Source organism: Varanus komodoensis, unplaced genomic scaffold (genome assembly GCF_004798865.1).
Source record: "Varanus komodoensis strain SLA01 unplaced genomic scaffold, ASM479886v1 scaffold37, whole genome shotgun sequence".
Taxonomy (NCBI): Eukaryota; Metazoa; Chordata; class Lepidosauria; order Squamata; family Varanidae; genus Varanus; species Varanus komodoensis.
The window spans coordinates 2,859-18,554 of record NW_025335889.1 but is presented as its reverse complement, the minus strand read 5'-3'; the positions used below and the strand labels follow the sequence as shown (position 1 = coordinate 18,554).

Genomic DNA, 15,696 nt, shown 5'->3' with positions numbered 1-15,696 from the left:
CCGACTCACAAGAGGGCAGAAATTGAACTTTTTCTGGAACTCCATAGCTTGGATGAGTGGATCGGTCTGTATGGGGTTGAGGTAGGGCATTCTAGGGAATGGATCAGATGGCTGTTAGGGTTTGTTCATTATTTCTGATTTTGGACATCACATAACTTACTCTCTTCGACAGAAGTTAAGTTCCGTGGCACAGGAGCAGCCAGAGCAGAGATGATTTCCAGAACATGTTTCTGCTGTGACAAATCTTCCAAAAGGTTCTCCTGGACAATGGGAGCTAAGTTTGGTGTGACAAGTTTCTAGAAACAAAGCAGGAGAGAACACTTCTGTTCAGTGTCTTAGATTAAGCAAGCCAGCAGCCAAATTCAGCTGGACTTGATCCAAATGTTCTCCAGGAACATGAGTGAGAACACCTGCCTCCCATCTCTCTGATAGTCTCACACAGTCAAATACAACCCAACAGCTGAGGGTTGATTGCACTCTGCGAACTCTGAATAAGAAATTGCTCCTGTTGCTCTATCCCATGCTGATAAGCAGCTGCCACATCAGGGAGCACAGGGAGACATGCACAGAGCTGATGCTTTTGAACCGGCTGCTCAGGTTCAAATATGATGGTTCCCCATGCAAGCACGACCCCAAGGGGCTTATGGCTGCAGCAGCAAATCACACGGATCTGGAAATTGGCAACAAGACTTTTTTGAAAATGTGCAAAAAAGGCACTTGCCAACAATTGGTTGCAGCTGCCAAACAGGTTAGCCATCATAGCTCTACTGGGGCATCCCATGTGATGGCCAGCCCTATGGATGTCCACTCCACTGGCTCTGCCATGCATTGGAGCATATCTGTAAAAGGCACAGTGCTCTGAATGCACAGACTCTGCCCAAAATACGGAGCACTTCATGATAAGGTTCCACATCAGCCTAGGTTCATACGACATGCTCCTTTCCACAAATGTAACCTTACATATGATGGTGCCCGCAAGGTTGTGATGGGGGAAGCTCCATTGTCCATATTTACCTGTTTATTTATTTCAAAAACCATTCACCCTGCCTTGGCATTGCTCAGGCCAGCTTAAAACAATTGAAGACAAGCAAAGAAACAAATCGCCAGATTAAAACATTCTAAAATGAGGGTAGACCACATAAACATCATCTGCCCAGCAAAGTAAATGAATGAAGAACAGGAACGTTTTAACAAGGGAGTGGAAAATGAATGTCAAATGGCTCTAAGATGAACAGTGAATCTTGTCTAAAACAGCCTTCCGCAATCTGGTACTCTACACATATATTAGACTACAACTTGCAGCACTCCCATCCCGCATCTGGAGAACACCATGTTGGGAAGGCTATCTAAAGTAGCAATTCAAGGTCCTGGTTTTGATCTCTGTGACCCGAAACCAGGGACAGACCTGATCAGGGAGTACCAGAGTTGCATGGGAGAGACCTGGCAGAGATGTGGGCCGTTTTATCCACACAACAACCCTGTGAGGTAAGTTAGGTTGAGAGTGCTTGAATGGCCCAAAGTAACCCATGAGCTTTGTGGCCAGTTGGGGACTAGAACTGAGATCTCCCACTCCAACACACTACCCACTGTACTACCCTGGCTCTCTGGCACTCGTTCTCAACCCTTTTTGTTTCAACTGCCTGTACAGTGAGCTGGTCTTGGCAACCTTGGCCAGCACACTGCTCCATTCTAACCCCAGCTCATTTATGAACAAGTTAAAAGCATTATTCCAATAGAGACCCTTGGGAGATAAGTTTGTTTGTATTTTATATTGCTTTTGTATACCGTCACCATAGCCCCATGGATCTCTGGATAGTTTACACAATAAAACCATCAATAAAACAACAACATAACCAATTCAATAATTTTAAAGAAAATCAGTGGAAGATACCATTGTTTAGAAGCCTCCAATGTAAGAACTAGCTTCTGATGTCTACTTTCTTCAAATACCAATCCACAAGAAGTAACTTCTGCAGTTGTACCATGACTCAAGACTCTAGCTGAAATTACTGAAAATATGCTGAGAGGCTCCTATTCAGATAATGAAGAAGCATGAATAGAACCTTCAGGAGTCTAAACATTATGCTTCTTCCAGAAACTGGCCTCTTCTGAGGATTGTGGTGTTTCCAGGGTTAACCAGCATACTGACTCAGCGGTCTTGATTCCCACCAAAAGGATGTCAATTGTGGTCTTCCTTCACTGATTGCTCTTACTGTATGAGCAGAATCAGCATGGAGAAAGGAACAGGAACTGCTAAGGTCACATGCACTACTGAATGTAACCAATGGGACTAGAACAGCAGGAGAAACTTACTGAGATACATGATCTGAGATGGCAAAAAGCAGGAAGAAAGGAAGTACCCTCCAGGTCTGTTGGACTACAGACCTAGCTGCACCATACCAGGAAAGGCTAACCTAGATAATTGCAGATATTTAATGAGTTTTAGTTTTGGGAAACTTTTTGGAAATTATGATGGCACATCACCATCATCAAAACCAACAAAGTCTTACAGCACCAGAAAGACTAACAAATTTATTTTGGCTGAAGCTTTTGTGGACAATGTCCACTTCCTCTATTACATTTGATGAAGTGGATAGTGTCCATAAAAGCACATACCAGAATAGGTTGCTTAGTCTTTAAGGTGCCACAAAACTCTTTATTGGTTTTGATGCTACAAACTGATAGAACCACTCTTCTGGAAGGCATAAGAAACAGTCATTTCAAATCCCTTAGTTAACAAGTATTGTTCCTCGGAAGTTCTTTTCTCACCGCTGCATGTGGCACTCACATCTCTAGCAAAGCCAACTTCTGGAAGTGACCTTTAAGATTTCTTGACTTTAAGAATTCAAGGAAAATAATGTTCTAATTTGAATACTCTGGTATACATATATTAGGGAAACAATTTTAAAAGAAGATCAGTTGCTGCCATTTTTTCCAGCAGAGGGGAACAGTGGCCTACTTTAACAGTGCAAAAGCTTTAAAGATTTGAATACCCAAAATGTAAGCCACTGTAATCTTATCACAAACAAGAGAGGGGATATCCACAGCCCAGTGGAGCGGCACACGCTTTGTGTTCAGGAGGCCCCGAGTTCAAGCCCCAGAACCTTTTCCAACCTGCTGCCCTCTAAATGTTTTGAATTACAATTCCCATCAACTTCAGCCAGAATGGTCTGCAGTCGGGAATAGTTCAAAATGTCTGGAGGTGCAGAAGGCTCTTCCAGTTAATAAAACAAGTAGCAAATGCCCAAAACATTCAAGAGCTGCTGACAATCAGAGGCCAGTGACATGATTAAGGCAGCTGCATATGTTCAAAAGAGAAGTGCAGAATTTCCAGCTAGCCTGAAATCACTGGCTCAGCTTGCTTTGGCGTCTCTGCCCCATCACTGCCAGATAAAGGAGCAGAAGTGCCTACCAATTAATTAATGTGTGTGCACGTGTGCACACTGTCCATGTGTGTGCCTGGTGCGCCCATGCACAATGGAAGCATCATGTGTGGGCACACAGTGCCAAGGAAGCAAGACACAAGAAATTTGAATTCCCAAGGCAAGCAGGGAAAAGTTAAAGCTCTCGTGTTCTGCGTGTGGGTTTCCCAGAGGCCTCTGGTTGATCACTGTGGAACTAGACAGACCCTTGATCTACTCTAGCAAGGCTCTTCTTAAATTCTTAGGTACTGGATCATGACAAAGAACCTAGAATGATTCAAATGGCTGCAGAATGTGCTTCGGGAATCACTAGACCCTCGGTCTTTCATTCTGTGGGACTAAACATAGTAATAAGACTCTTACTAAAAAAGAAGGCCAGTTAAACGCAATTTCCCACCTGTAGAAGAACTCTGCAGAGCTGCAGATGAACTTCCAGAAGTGTATCTAGGTCATCACTGCCTGTGGTTAACTCTTTCTTTTCTGCTTTGGTTTCATAGCACAGGGATGGAAGTGTGGCATCATTGTAGGTGCTGGTGCTAATGACAAGAGGGGAAAAGTAAATAAATAATAGATTAAAAGCAAATCAGAGTGCCATGTGGGGATCAAGCTCCCGGTTTATTTAGATTCCAATAAGGAATGCAGTCACTGAGTCCCTTTGCATTTGGATGGGGGATCAGGTTTACTGTGCTGGTTCAGGAACTTCGAGGAAACCTAGACAAGGAGCACAAGATGGGAGCCTCAGAAGAGCCCTGCTGGATCAGCCCAAAGGTCCATCAAACCCAGCATCCAGTGTCCTTCACTGGCCAACAAGATGCTTCCAAGAGACCCACAAGCAGGGCTGGAAGACAACAGGTATGACCTGCCATTGCTGCTTCAGGGAACAGTGAACAGCAGCACGCTTCCTCTGAACATGAACCACAGCAATTGCAGTAAACGACTGTCAACAACCCAATCTTCCTTTAATCTGTCTAACCACTTCTTAGTTAAAAAGCAGCAATCCATAATTCTAGAAGAATAGTCAGACATGGCTGGTTGAGGGACTGAAGTCACCAGCACTACACACGGGCCTGTTCACCCAGCCCTGCTGGATGACCGTTCTCCTTTCTCATAGCATCTGATAATCAGAGCTGTCAGTATCCTGTGACTTTGCAGGAGAGCAGGGGCAGGGCAGCAGAGCTGGGGAAGTGGACGATGCGAGATCATTGACTGCCAGTAATCCACCAGTTTATATGGGATGCCCTACCTGATACTACGTGTCCTTACACTCCCGATGGATGAGAGTTCATCAGCACTGCAGTCAGCATTGAGGAAGTTGAAACTTTCCAGCACTGTCTCCACCATCAAGCTTTCCACAGAGGAATGTTTCGGATGGTATTTTTTGGGCTGTCAGTAACACAAAATAAGCTATGTTTTCTTGTAAACAGAAACTCCTTTCATCCAGATGGATCTAGTGTTATCAAAAGCAATTATATCACCAGACATTTCAGAAGCAGAAAAAATTACTCTGTTTTCCATTGAGCTCAGAATCAGGATGTAATTGTACCATGCTTTTTCTGTGGTTGCTACTCAGTTAGCTATTTCACACATGCCAATCATCACTAGGGGCAGGTTCATATGTCAGGCTGCAATCTCAGGATTAGCTCAGGGTCTGCTAGGATGAACCAAGCAACAAAAGTGTTTCCTCCCACATGCTCAGCATTTTCGGTTTCAATTACATGGACAGTTGTCGGGGTAACTCTGGCTTGTTTAATCCATGAACAGTCCAGAGTGTCCAGGTTTGCGAATGAAGAACAGCGCATTCCCAGGTTGTTCACTGGAAGTGGAAATTATGAGTGCACAGAAGCAGGACACCCGCTGCTGCATTCATCTCCAGCAATTTCTGTGTTAAACAACCCGTGCGTTGTTTGTGCAAACCAAGTCGAAGTTGCAGCCCAATCTTCCTAACTGCAACTGAGATGAAGCAGAAGATGTGCTTGTTATGTCTGGACTTGGACTGAGCCCTACATATCTTAAATGAACTGAGACATAATAAGATGTGGGAGAGTCATTAATATAATGGTAGGCATGTCATGAGCAGAGCCGGCTGGAGCTGGGAAGTCAGACTAGATGGCCCAGGAGGCCCCTTCTGACTCGCTCTGTTTCCATGTTTCTGAAATCAGTCATGGTTTTTCAATAGGGGCTGCAAAGTGTGTCATTCAGAACAGGATATAATACACAGGAAGACGGTTTAATCTATTTCCTCTGTTTGCCTCAATTTAATATTTTCATATTACTTTTCCAGCAACAAAGGCTGAGCGTAAAGCAGCTCATTGCAAGGCGTTCTTAAAAATATAAATAACATTTTATTCCAAATGTTTAACCTCAGAATTTCCAAAACATAACTTATCAGTAATGTAAGAACAATCCACAGTTTAATAAATGCAGTTCAGTACAAATGCAGTAGTTCAAAAATAATGAGAAAAATCAATAACATGAACATGAAAGAAGACTATTAAAAGCCATCAACATGAGAATATAAGAAGCACTGCTGGATCAGACCAAAGGCATATCCAGTGCAGAATTCTGTCCCCTGGTGGCCACCAGGTGCCCCAGGTCACAGCAGGACACAGAAGCTTTGGGAGGGCTTCTGCCTCAAATGGTGACCTAGAAATTATGAGTGCACAGAACAAACCAACAAGGAAGGAAAAACTCCAAGGCACAGAAGAAAGTCCTACAACTCTCAGCTGATGGAATACTAGGAATTGTAGGATGTTTTCCTATCTGAACATGCAATGCATCTCTCACAAAATGAATGTGTACCTACACCCTTCTTCTCATGATTCCCAGAGACAGAAACAGGAACAGAAAGGTATACTTCCTCTAAGACTGGAAGCAATATAAAGTCATCATGACTAGTAGCCACTGATAGCTTCATTCTGACTGATCTCCTTCTAAAGCTGGGTTGAGCTGGATGACCTTTGAGATCTCTCCCACTTCATAATCCTGTCTTAAAGACTAACACATTTATTGCATCAGGAGCTTTCATAGGCAAGCACAGAGGCATGACTTTTTCAGTGGAAGTATTGACCTTTATGTGTGCTAAGGACTAAGGCTATTTGGGGTGCCTTGCAAGAGGGGAAAGGACAGGATATAAATGCAAGAATAAATAAAGCAAAAAACGTATGCATCATCATGAAATCCCAATTATTGGGTAGCTCTGGACCTCACTCCATTGGGAGTAATTCTTGGTTTCATCATGGACTCATGTATGATTTTCCTTTTAGTATACAATCAAACATTTCCAGTCTGATTTTGCATAGCAGTAGCATTTCCCACTGGATCCATTTATATGAGTGTGTACCACTTGATACAACCAATGAAGCTGGAATTGCCTATGAAACCTCAAGCTGTGATAAATTTGTTTGCCTTTAAAAGACTATTTCTCTCTTTCCACCTGGTCTGGACATAATCCATGTATCTGTGAAAACATGCTTGGAGTCTTTGATCTTCCAGAATCTAAGAAGGAAAACAGTGAGTAGGAAGAAGTGAAGGCTGCAACAAATTTGTACCTTTAATTTGCCTCGGATACAGAAAACCTGGTATTCTAATTCCTCCAGCTGGATGGGACTTGGGTGCTGCAATTTCAGTAAATGTAACACTTCTTGCAGGATTGTCTCGATCGATCTGGTATTTCCATCCGCATTGGCATCAACATCATCTTTCCAGCCTCGCTGGCCAGCGGAGAGGACTTTTCTCCGGTGTGCTGAAGAATGGTTCCAGTCCTGTGCCATGGATTTTCTTTCACCTTTCTCCTGATCTAACAGACACGACGGGATGCTCACAGCTGGGTCAGCATGGGGTGTCTCTTGCAAGATGTCTAGAGTCCTGTGGCTAAGAGGCTGGCAGAGCAAGTGCTCGTCTTTCGGCTCTCCATTCACACCACCACCCTGTAGAAGAGCCAATGGTACTGCCCTTGGAAGTGAAGGGGGAGTTGCGTTTCTGCTTTCAGCTCCTTTCTGATCCTCATAACTGAACAAGCTGCCTTCTGATGACTTGATAAGGCTCTGGCTTGCACTCCTCAGACTCAGACTCATGTTAAAATCACAGTCAGCCAGGTAGCTCAAAATGCAGGGATCCTTGGCCTCATCCTGGATACCTGCTTGTCTTCTTCTTTGTTTCAAGGCAGACTGAGGCAAACACAGACAGGGAGAAAAGGACCACCACATTTATGTGTATAATGCCTTCCACTGATTATAAGCTGAAGCCCTAGATACCAGGATAGTTTTAGCTGTACCGTTTTTCTTCTCCTTTATGCAATTGCATATTGTTCTTGGCAATTCCCTTTCCTTCCTCCCTTGCCCTCCCCATCCCATGCTAGATTTTCATTTTTAATTCTCTAAGGCAGCCTTCCTCATCACTGTCATCCTCTTCTCATTACTATGCTACCCATTAGCCAAAGCTCTCTAGGCGCTTTACAGAAAACAGGTGTATAATACAATGAAGCACCATTCATTTTTCCAATATCTGAAATAATAAAAGAATGTAACAGCATTTTAAAAAATATTTCAACAGCTTGAACAATATCTAATGCAGAGCAGGCCTGTTGGAAACACCCCCATCAAGCCATTAAATGGTCTTGATGTCTTTTGTTGCCTCAGCCTAGAAGTCTGTCTTAACATAGTGCCAAAAAGAGGCAGAGCTGGAGCCAGGCAGGCCACATGGGGGAGCTCTTTCCACAGTCAAGGGTGGTCACTGAGAACACCTTCCTCTTTGTTGCCAACACACTTTGAGGAAGGTCTCGGATGCTGGTGTTGGAAAGGAGAGAGAGCACTTTGTGTCATCCGCATGAAGAGTCAGCACACTTCAAAACTCTGGATGACCCCACTCAGTGGCTTTCTGCAAATGTTGAATAACATGGGGGTCAACCCAACCTCTGAGGAACCACATACTGGGGAATCCATGGGGCCAAACAATATTCCTCAAGCACCACCTTCCAAAGCTGGCCATCAAAGTAGGAGTGGGACCACTGCAGTGCATGTACAGTCACCCCAGAAGCCAAGGGTGCTTCAGAGAGACACAGGAGGATTAGCAAGGTCACACTCCCCCTCTCTCCCAGTGTAGAATATCATACAGAGTGACAGCAAAAACCTAGTCCATGGGTTCAGATAATCAGTCTGGAAAACCTGGTATTCTAATTCCTCCAGCTGGATGGGACTTGCAGGAGTCCCTGGAGCTGGTTGGCCATCACCCATTAAGGGATCTTGCCCAGTAAAGCTACATTTGGCACTGGCCTAAAGTTGTTGAGTTCTTCTAGGTCTTACGAAGGTGTAGTCTCAGGTGTAGTCTCACAGCCATTTCCTTCAGGTGACATGGAACCCCTCCCTCTTGCATTCCTTCCTTCCCTGTCCCAAGGATCTAGTACAGAAGTGGTTGTATGAACCTGTCCAAGCACCTTGTCAACTCCTCAAGCTGTACCAACTGAAACACAGTTAAGAAAACTGGATCGGGCTGTGCCCTGGATACCTGGCCTCATTCGACTGGTATAATGCTGGAGCCTAAGTCCAGGCTGATGCAAAATATTACGTCCTGAAAGTGCCAGCAAATATGTTATGGTGGGCCACCATGTGATAGGCCCCAGTTTACCCTAGACGCCCCCGCATGGAGTTGCAAATAGAAGACTGAACAAAGGTTGTCAGATGTTGTTTCCTTGCTACTCTCACTACTCATTTGGGGATGCTGCCCAGGAAAGGAACATCATGGGCTCTTTTTTTCCTACAGCATCCTCCCCGTCTCTCTCACACACATTCCTTTCTCTCTTCCCCTCCCTGTTAGAGGAGTGGCTGGTGACTCCTACCAGAGGTCTGATCACTTACAAAGGGCTTTTCAACGAAATGACATTACATGAGGTTAAACCAGTGCTTTAGCATTCTATGTACTGAATGCAACTGTTTGGATTTCCTTCATGGCAGTGCAATTTTATGGCTGCTGGATGCTGTCTACGTGGCCACAGGTTGTTTTGGAGATGTGGTTACAAAGCCATAGCTAGGCTTATATGCTTAAATCACTGTCCTGCCCTCACAACTGGCATGGAAAAAACCATGCTGACTGTGACCCTGAGGCTGCACATGCAACCTTGGAGATGGAGTTCAAGGGGGAGAGGAGGAGACTGGTGGCAGCAGCACTCCGTGAAGTATCATGGCAGCATCTCAGCATCTTTTCCCTCATATTCTGAGGTACAACTCTTAGTCACAATTGGCTGTATGATCATTTTGCCTGGGGGGACAAAGACAGTCCTTGTCTCTGCATTCCTTCTGCCCTGCATGCAGCATGCCCATAAGCCCCCAACATCTGAGGGTTACATGCATCCGGACTGAATTGCACCCTTAGACATTTCGATCCAGTAATAAGGAACTAACATGAGGTGGCAGTGTTCTCCCAGCCCAGCACCCTTAAAGTTGTGGTCCAACACTGGAGGAAACCAGGTTGAGAACATCTGAAATACTTCAAATTTAGGTTCCAAATAGCACCCATTTCACAACAGATAACACTACAGCCTGTAAATTAATAATACTTACAAGATAATATTTTTCTCGGAAGCTGGGAGTGTTTGGTGGAGTCCAGCTGTATATGGAGTTTTTTCTGCTCCCCACAGAAAACTTGGTGGTGGATCCAGGAGAGAAAATGAGGTTCTCAGTGTCAAAAGGGCTATGGATAAGAAGGACAATTCACTCAGAATTCTGACTCAACGTTTAGGCTGCCAGCATATGCTTGTGAGAGTGGCACAGCATCTGGAGCCCTGGGGGCAGCCTTCCTGAAGAACCCTCATGCAAGCGTAAAACCAAGAAAACAAAATCTGGCCTTTCCAAGGAATGTTCCCCTGAAGCACTCACGATAAATATGCAGGTGATATTCCTTTGCTGCAGAAAAGCAGGTTGCTTACCTGTAACTGATGTTCTTCATCGTGGCCTCTGTGCATCAAACATATGGGTAGATTAACAAGCTTACCATAATGGAGGAGGGGAGGTGTCCTCAACGAAGAACAGATGAAAGAACAAGGAGCAATCTTGTCGAGCCCAAACATCTAAACGATAATGTTTGGCGAAAGTGCAAGGGTTCGCCCAAGTAGCAGCTCGACATACATCGTCAATCAGGACTCCCGATGCGAAGGCAGATGAGGCAGCAACAGCCCTAGTCGAATGGCTTCGAGGAGCTGTGGGTAAGTCAATCTTAGCCAATTGATAAGATAAAGTGATAGGATGGACTATCCACTTAGAAAGTCTCTGCGGAATGACAGGAGCACCTTGATCTCTGGTAGCATATTTAACAAAAAGTCTATTTGAGCGCTGAATAGATTCCGTCCTAGATCTGTAGAAGACTAAGCAGCGCCGAACGTCAAGGTTCGGATTAGGTGGAACAATCGTCGGATCCGACAGTGCTGGTGGATTGAAAGAGGAAGCAGTGCCGACCCCAGTGGATTTGAAGGCCCTGAATGCAGCGGATTTGAAGGCAGGATTCGAACCACTTGAAGTTGCCGTCGATACAGAAGCAGCAAAGTTAGCTAACGGATTCGCCACGCTGTTAGGTTCAACAATAGTACATCTGGATGGCGAAGCGTGCCATCCTGTTGGGTTATGAGGTATGGAAGCAGTGGAAGATGAAGGTATTCCCCGTGAGAGATGTCGAGCAGTGTGGCAAACCTATGTTGGCGTGGCCACCAAGGGGTAATTAGTATCCCCAAGGCCCGATCGTATACTATCTTCACTATTACTCTCATCACAAGAGGAATCGGCAGGAAGGCGTAAAAGTTCAGGTTGTTCCATGGGATCATGAAGGCGTCCCCTAGGGATCCATACCCGATTCTCGCTCTCGAACAGAAAGCGTCGCACACCTTGTTCTGTTGGGTGGCAAACAAGTTCACGTCGGGGAACCCCCAGCAATGAAAAAAATTGTTGTGTGTCTGAGGATCTAGCTCCCATTCGTGAGAGATGAACATGCGCCTGCTGAGGAGGTTCGCTTCCACATTGTCCGTACCAGCCGAATGGACTGCCATTAGTGTAATGTCTCTCGAAATGCACCAGTCCCAAATCTGCATAGAAAGTCTGGCCAGAGTCAGGGAATTTGTTCCACCTTGTTTGTTCAGATAAAAGATGGTGGCTATGTTGTCCGACGTTATCTGAATGACCCGATGTTGGAGAACATCCTCGAAAGAACGTAGGGCTTTGAATACTGCCAACAGCTCCAGGAAGTTGATATGATTCGTGGATTTCTGATGAGTCCATGTGCCCTGGGTATATAGGCCGGAGCATACCGCTCCCCACCCCAGAAGAGACGCGTCAGTACCGAGGGTTATCGATGGGCACCGGGGCCTGAAAGGAACCCCAACCGTCAGATTGGTCGGGACCGACCACCATAGTAGAGATGGAGCACCAAGAATGGGATTCGAAGCAACTTCGACGGTGGGTCTCTCTGTGGGTGGAACATCTTGTTGAGAAATAGTTGTAAAGGACGAAGTCGAAGTCTGGCGTGTGGCACCACAGCAACAGAGGAAGTCATATGTCCCAGAAGCCTCTGGATGGACTTCACTGGAACCGTCCCGTCTCGTTGCATTCAATGGATGTGGCAAACAAGAGTCTGTTGTCTGTCCTGAGGGAGGAAGGCTTTTTCCAGCGTCAAATCCAAATGGGCTCCAATAAATGTAAGCATCTGCATCGGAAGGAGAGAAGATTTCTTGGTATTAATGCATAGGCCCAGATCGTCCAATAAGGCACAGGTTGTACGGATGCATGTGAGGAGTCCTTCCTTAGGCCAGGACACCAGGAGCCAGTCATCAAGGTAAGGGTAAACTTGTATGCCTTGGAGGCATAGGAAAGCGCAGACAGGGGCCATGCATTTGGTGAACACTCTCGGAGCGGTGGCCAGAATGAAGGGTAGAACTGTAAATTCGTATAAATCGGGTGCAACAGCAAAGCGAAGGAAACGCCTATAACTGGGGTGAATCAAAATATGAAAATAAGCGTCCTTCAAGTCCAATGAGGTGAACCAATCGTCTTTCCTTAGCAGCAGCAAAATATTTTGAAGGGTGGTCATTTGAAACTTTTTTGTCACGATAAATCGATTCAGAGTACGTAAGTCCAAAATCGGACATAGACCACCATCCCACTTCAGGACCGTAAAATATCTGGAGTAGAATCCGTGGAGTCCGTCATGTGGAGTTACTTGACAAATTACTCCTTTATGAAGAAGTTGTTGTATTTCATCGAGCGATACCGGCGAGCATGATGTAAACCGGATCAGACTCAATGGAGGAACGATGTCGAATTCTATCCGATAGCCGTGCTGCATGATGGATAATACCCACCGGTCGGATGTGATGGACTCCCAAATGGGGAGTCGGCTTCTCAGCCGGTCCCCAGATGAGAGGGAGGTAGATATGGAAGGGGTCAGAGGAATGGTTCAGCAGTCCCGTCAACACTGCCTCCTATCTCTGTCATAATGGTGACGGCCCTGTTGATAATGTTGCTGGGGCTGTTGACAGCGGCATTGCTGTTGCTGCGGCCGGTGCTGGGGCTGTTGCCTAGGCTGATAAGATTGTCAATAGGATGGACGGGTCCATGCCCACTTACGCCTAAGCTGAGGCTGGAGCTCCATCCGTCAGGCCATCATGCAGGACTCGTGGAGTTTTTTCAGCTTGTGGTCGGTCCTAGAGTGGAAAAGCCCGGACCCATCAAAGGGCATTTCCTCAATTCTCCGCTTAGTCTCCTCCGGAAAGTTGGAACTCCTTAACCAGGCATGTCTGTGGAGAGAGACAGCACCAACCAAGGCTCTTGAGTCAGTGTCCACATGATGCCTGGCTGTGGACAACTGCTGGACAGCGACCTGCATCGCCTCCTTCATCAGAACCTTCGCCAGATCACCCTGGTGGTCCGGGAGGGTTGAGACGATGTTGTGGAGGCGTTGCATGAAGTATTGGTACCTCGCCAACGTCACCTCGTAATTGGAAATATGCAGCCCCAAACCTGAGGCTGCGTAGACTCTCCTGGCCAGGGAGTCGATCTTACGTCCCTCTTTGTCCCTTGGTGCGGTGTGGCCTCTTTCCTGTCTACCCTGGGAGGACTCCATCACAACCGAGTTCAGCTTGTGGTGGCAGAGGAGGAAAGGAATGTCCTCCTCCTGAACCCAGTACATGGATTCGTACCTCCGAGACGTGGGTTGAGGGTGAGAAGGCAAGTCCCAGGGTTGTGTCATCGCCTGTTGTAAGGTGGTAATCAACGGCAGGACGATTGAGGTAGACTGCTCCCCACAGACGACGTCATAAAACTTGTCCATAGAAGGTCCTGGATGCTGGACGGTGTCGATGTCAAGGGACTGGACAAGCTGGGACATCAGCTCCGCGAAAGAGACATGGGACTCATCAGGTGACGCAGGGCCCTGGGAGGTCACAGCGACGTCAGGAGAGGTTGAATCGACCTCCAGGTCGGAGTCCGCACCATAAAATGGAGGGGCTGAAGACAAGGACTCCACCCGAGAGACAGACTGGCTGTTTTCATCCCGAGGAGGTATCGGGGATGCGCACCTTGGACCCGAGGACAGTGGAAGGTCACAGGAAGGTGGTGAAGACCAACCCCAAGGTACAGGATAGTACCCGACAGAGTGTGGTTCGCCCCAGGACGGATAGTAGGAGCGGTGCCATCCCTCGGATCGCTGTTCCATCGAGCGACTCCTTCAGCTCCTAGGTGGGGACATCTCCACATCCACCTCCATTGTGGCTGCGGGCATAGGTGTTGGCAACCTAGCCCTGGGGGGAGAGTCTTGAATTTCCCCATCAGAAATTGACCCCCGCTGAAGAATTGGAAGCGGCTCAGCAGGAAGGTCAGCCACACGGCAAGGGGGCCCTTGAGGGGTGACCCTCATAGCCGCCTGGAGCACCGGATCGGGTGGAGTCGGTACAGTGACTGCCGTCGGTACCAAGAGGGCTGTCGAACCCGAATCACGGTGCCGAGGGCGCTCCGTGTCCCTTGACTTCTGTGTCGGTTTCGGAGGCTTCTCCTTCCTGGCTTTCTTTGCTGATTTATCAGAGTCAGCATGCTTACGCTTCTCGCACTTTTTCTTCGAAGAAGCAGGTGGAGCCCCCATGGTAGACGCACCTTCCTCCGAAGGGCGTGAGGGCTTAGCCACCGTAGCAGAGCCAGGCCTCGGAGCAACTACGAGTGGGTCAGACTGCATGAGAGCCCAATCCCACAGGAGCCTCCGCAGGCGGTTCTCATGGTTTTTCCTGGTCTGCTTGGAGAAGGCCAGGCAGTGAGAACATTTGTCAGTTCTATGCCCCTGCAGAGGAGGCATAGGTCATGTGGGTCGGTCAGAGACATCTTCGACCCGCATTCCGCACATTTGCGGAAAGCCGCTCGCTGCGCCATTGCAAGAAACGAAGAAATAGAAGACGGTGCAGAGGGTAAGAATATATTTTTGGGTTTTGGTTTTTTTTTTAATAGAAGATCGAAAGAGAAGGTAGAACAATAGAGAACTATAAAACTCAGAAGAACTATAAGAACTAACAAGAACTAACAGGGGTATAACAACTGGGAGAATAATCGAGAAGAAGAACAAGCTAGACGAGCAATGGTCAGAGTGATAGCCAAAGCGGCACGAGGCACAGCGAATGGCGGTCACAAAGACCGAACAAAATGGCGAACGCTGCGCTCTTTATAGGCCATGGGGGAGGGGAAACGGAGCTTTCCCACCAAAAACCGGTAGCTTGTAATCTTCCAGCCAAAGGCACTGAGCAGGCACAGCACCCATATGTGTGATGCACAGAGGCCACAACGAAGAAGTTGCAGAGATATATCTTCTATATATCAAAGTTGCAATATATCTCATTTCCTCAGCGGGGAAAAAGTCACTGAGACTTGTCACCAAAAAAGTGTAATTGTTTCACCCAGCGAAGGCATCTGTTGCCATTGTGAGCATGGAATATTATTGTGTGAATATAATATTTATTGTTGTAAGCCGCCCCGAGGCTTCGGCGAATGGGGCGGCATAAAAATGTTTTAATAAATAAATAAATATCTCCTATGCAGTATTTCACCGGAATATCAGTGGCAGAGAATTGCATCAAGTAAGGGTGCACGTTAAGGGTAAATTGATACTTAAAGCAGTTATTGGGTGCAACAGCAAGGGTGCAAAACTAGTAAACAGCACTACATGCATCAGAGAGCCTTGAAAGCAAACAAAGGGTTACAGAGGAGGAGGAGGAGAGAGAATGTAGCTCTGGATCCAGATAACTGTCTTTTTCAATCTG

At 46.6% G+C, this 15,696-nt stretch overlaps 1 protein-coding gene across 1 annotated transcript in view; it reads right to left on the bottom strand.

Annotated features, from left to right (window-relative positions):
* LOC123028519 (RIPOR family member 3-like) overlaps positions 1-14,534 on the bottom strand; it is a 28,187-nt gene extending 13,653 nt beyond the window's left edge. Inside the window, exons 1-6 of the mRNA XM_044440403.1 lie at positions 14,367-14,534; positions 9,977-10,117; positions 6,971-7,588; positions 4,666-4,805; positions 3,820-3,958; positions 161-296 (exon numbers count right to left, since the gene is read on the bottom strand). Of these exons, the coding sequence (XP_044296338.1) occupies positions 161-296; positions 3,820-3,958; positions 4,666-4,805; positions 6,971-7,588; positions 9,977-10,117; positions 14,367-14,534 (1,342 nt within the window). The remainder of the gene's footprint in view (positions 1-160; positions 297-3,819; positions 3,959-4,665; positions 4,806-6,970; positions 7,589-9,976; positions 10,118-14,366) is intronic.
* Positions 14,535-15,696: the final 1,162 nt, after the last annotated feature.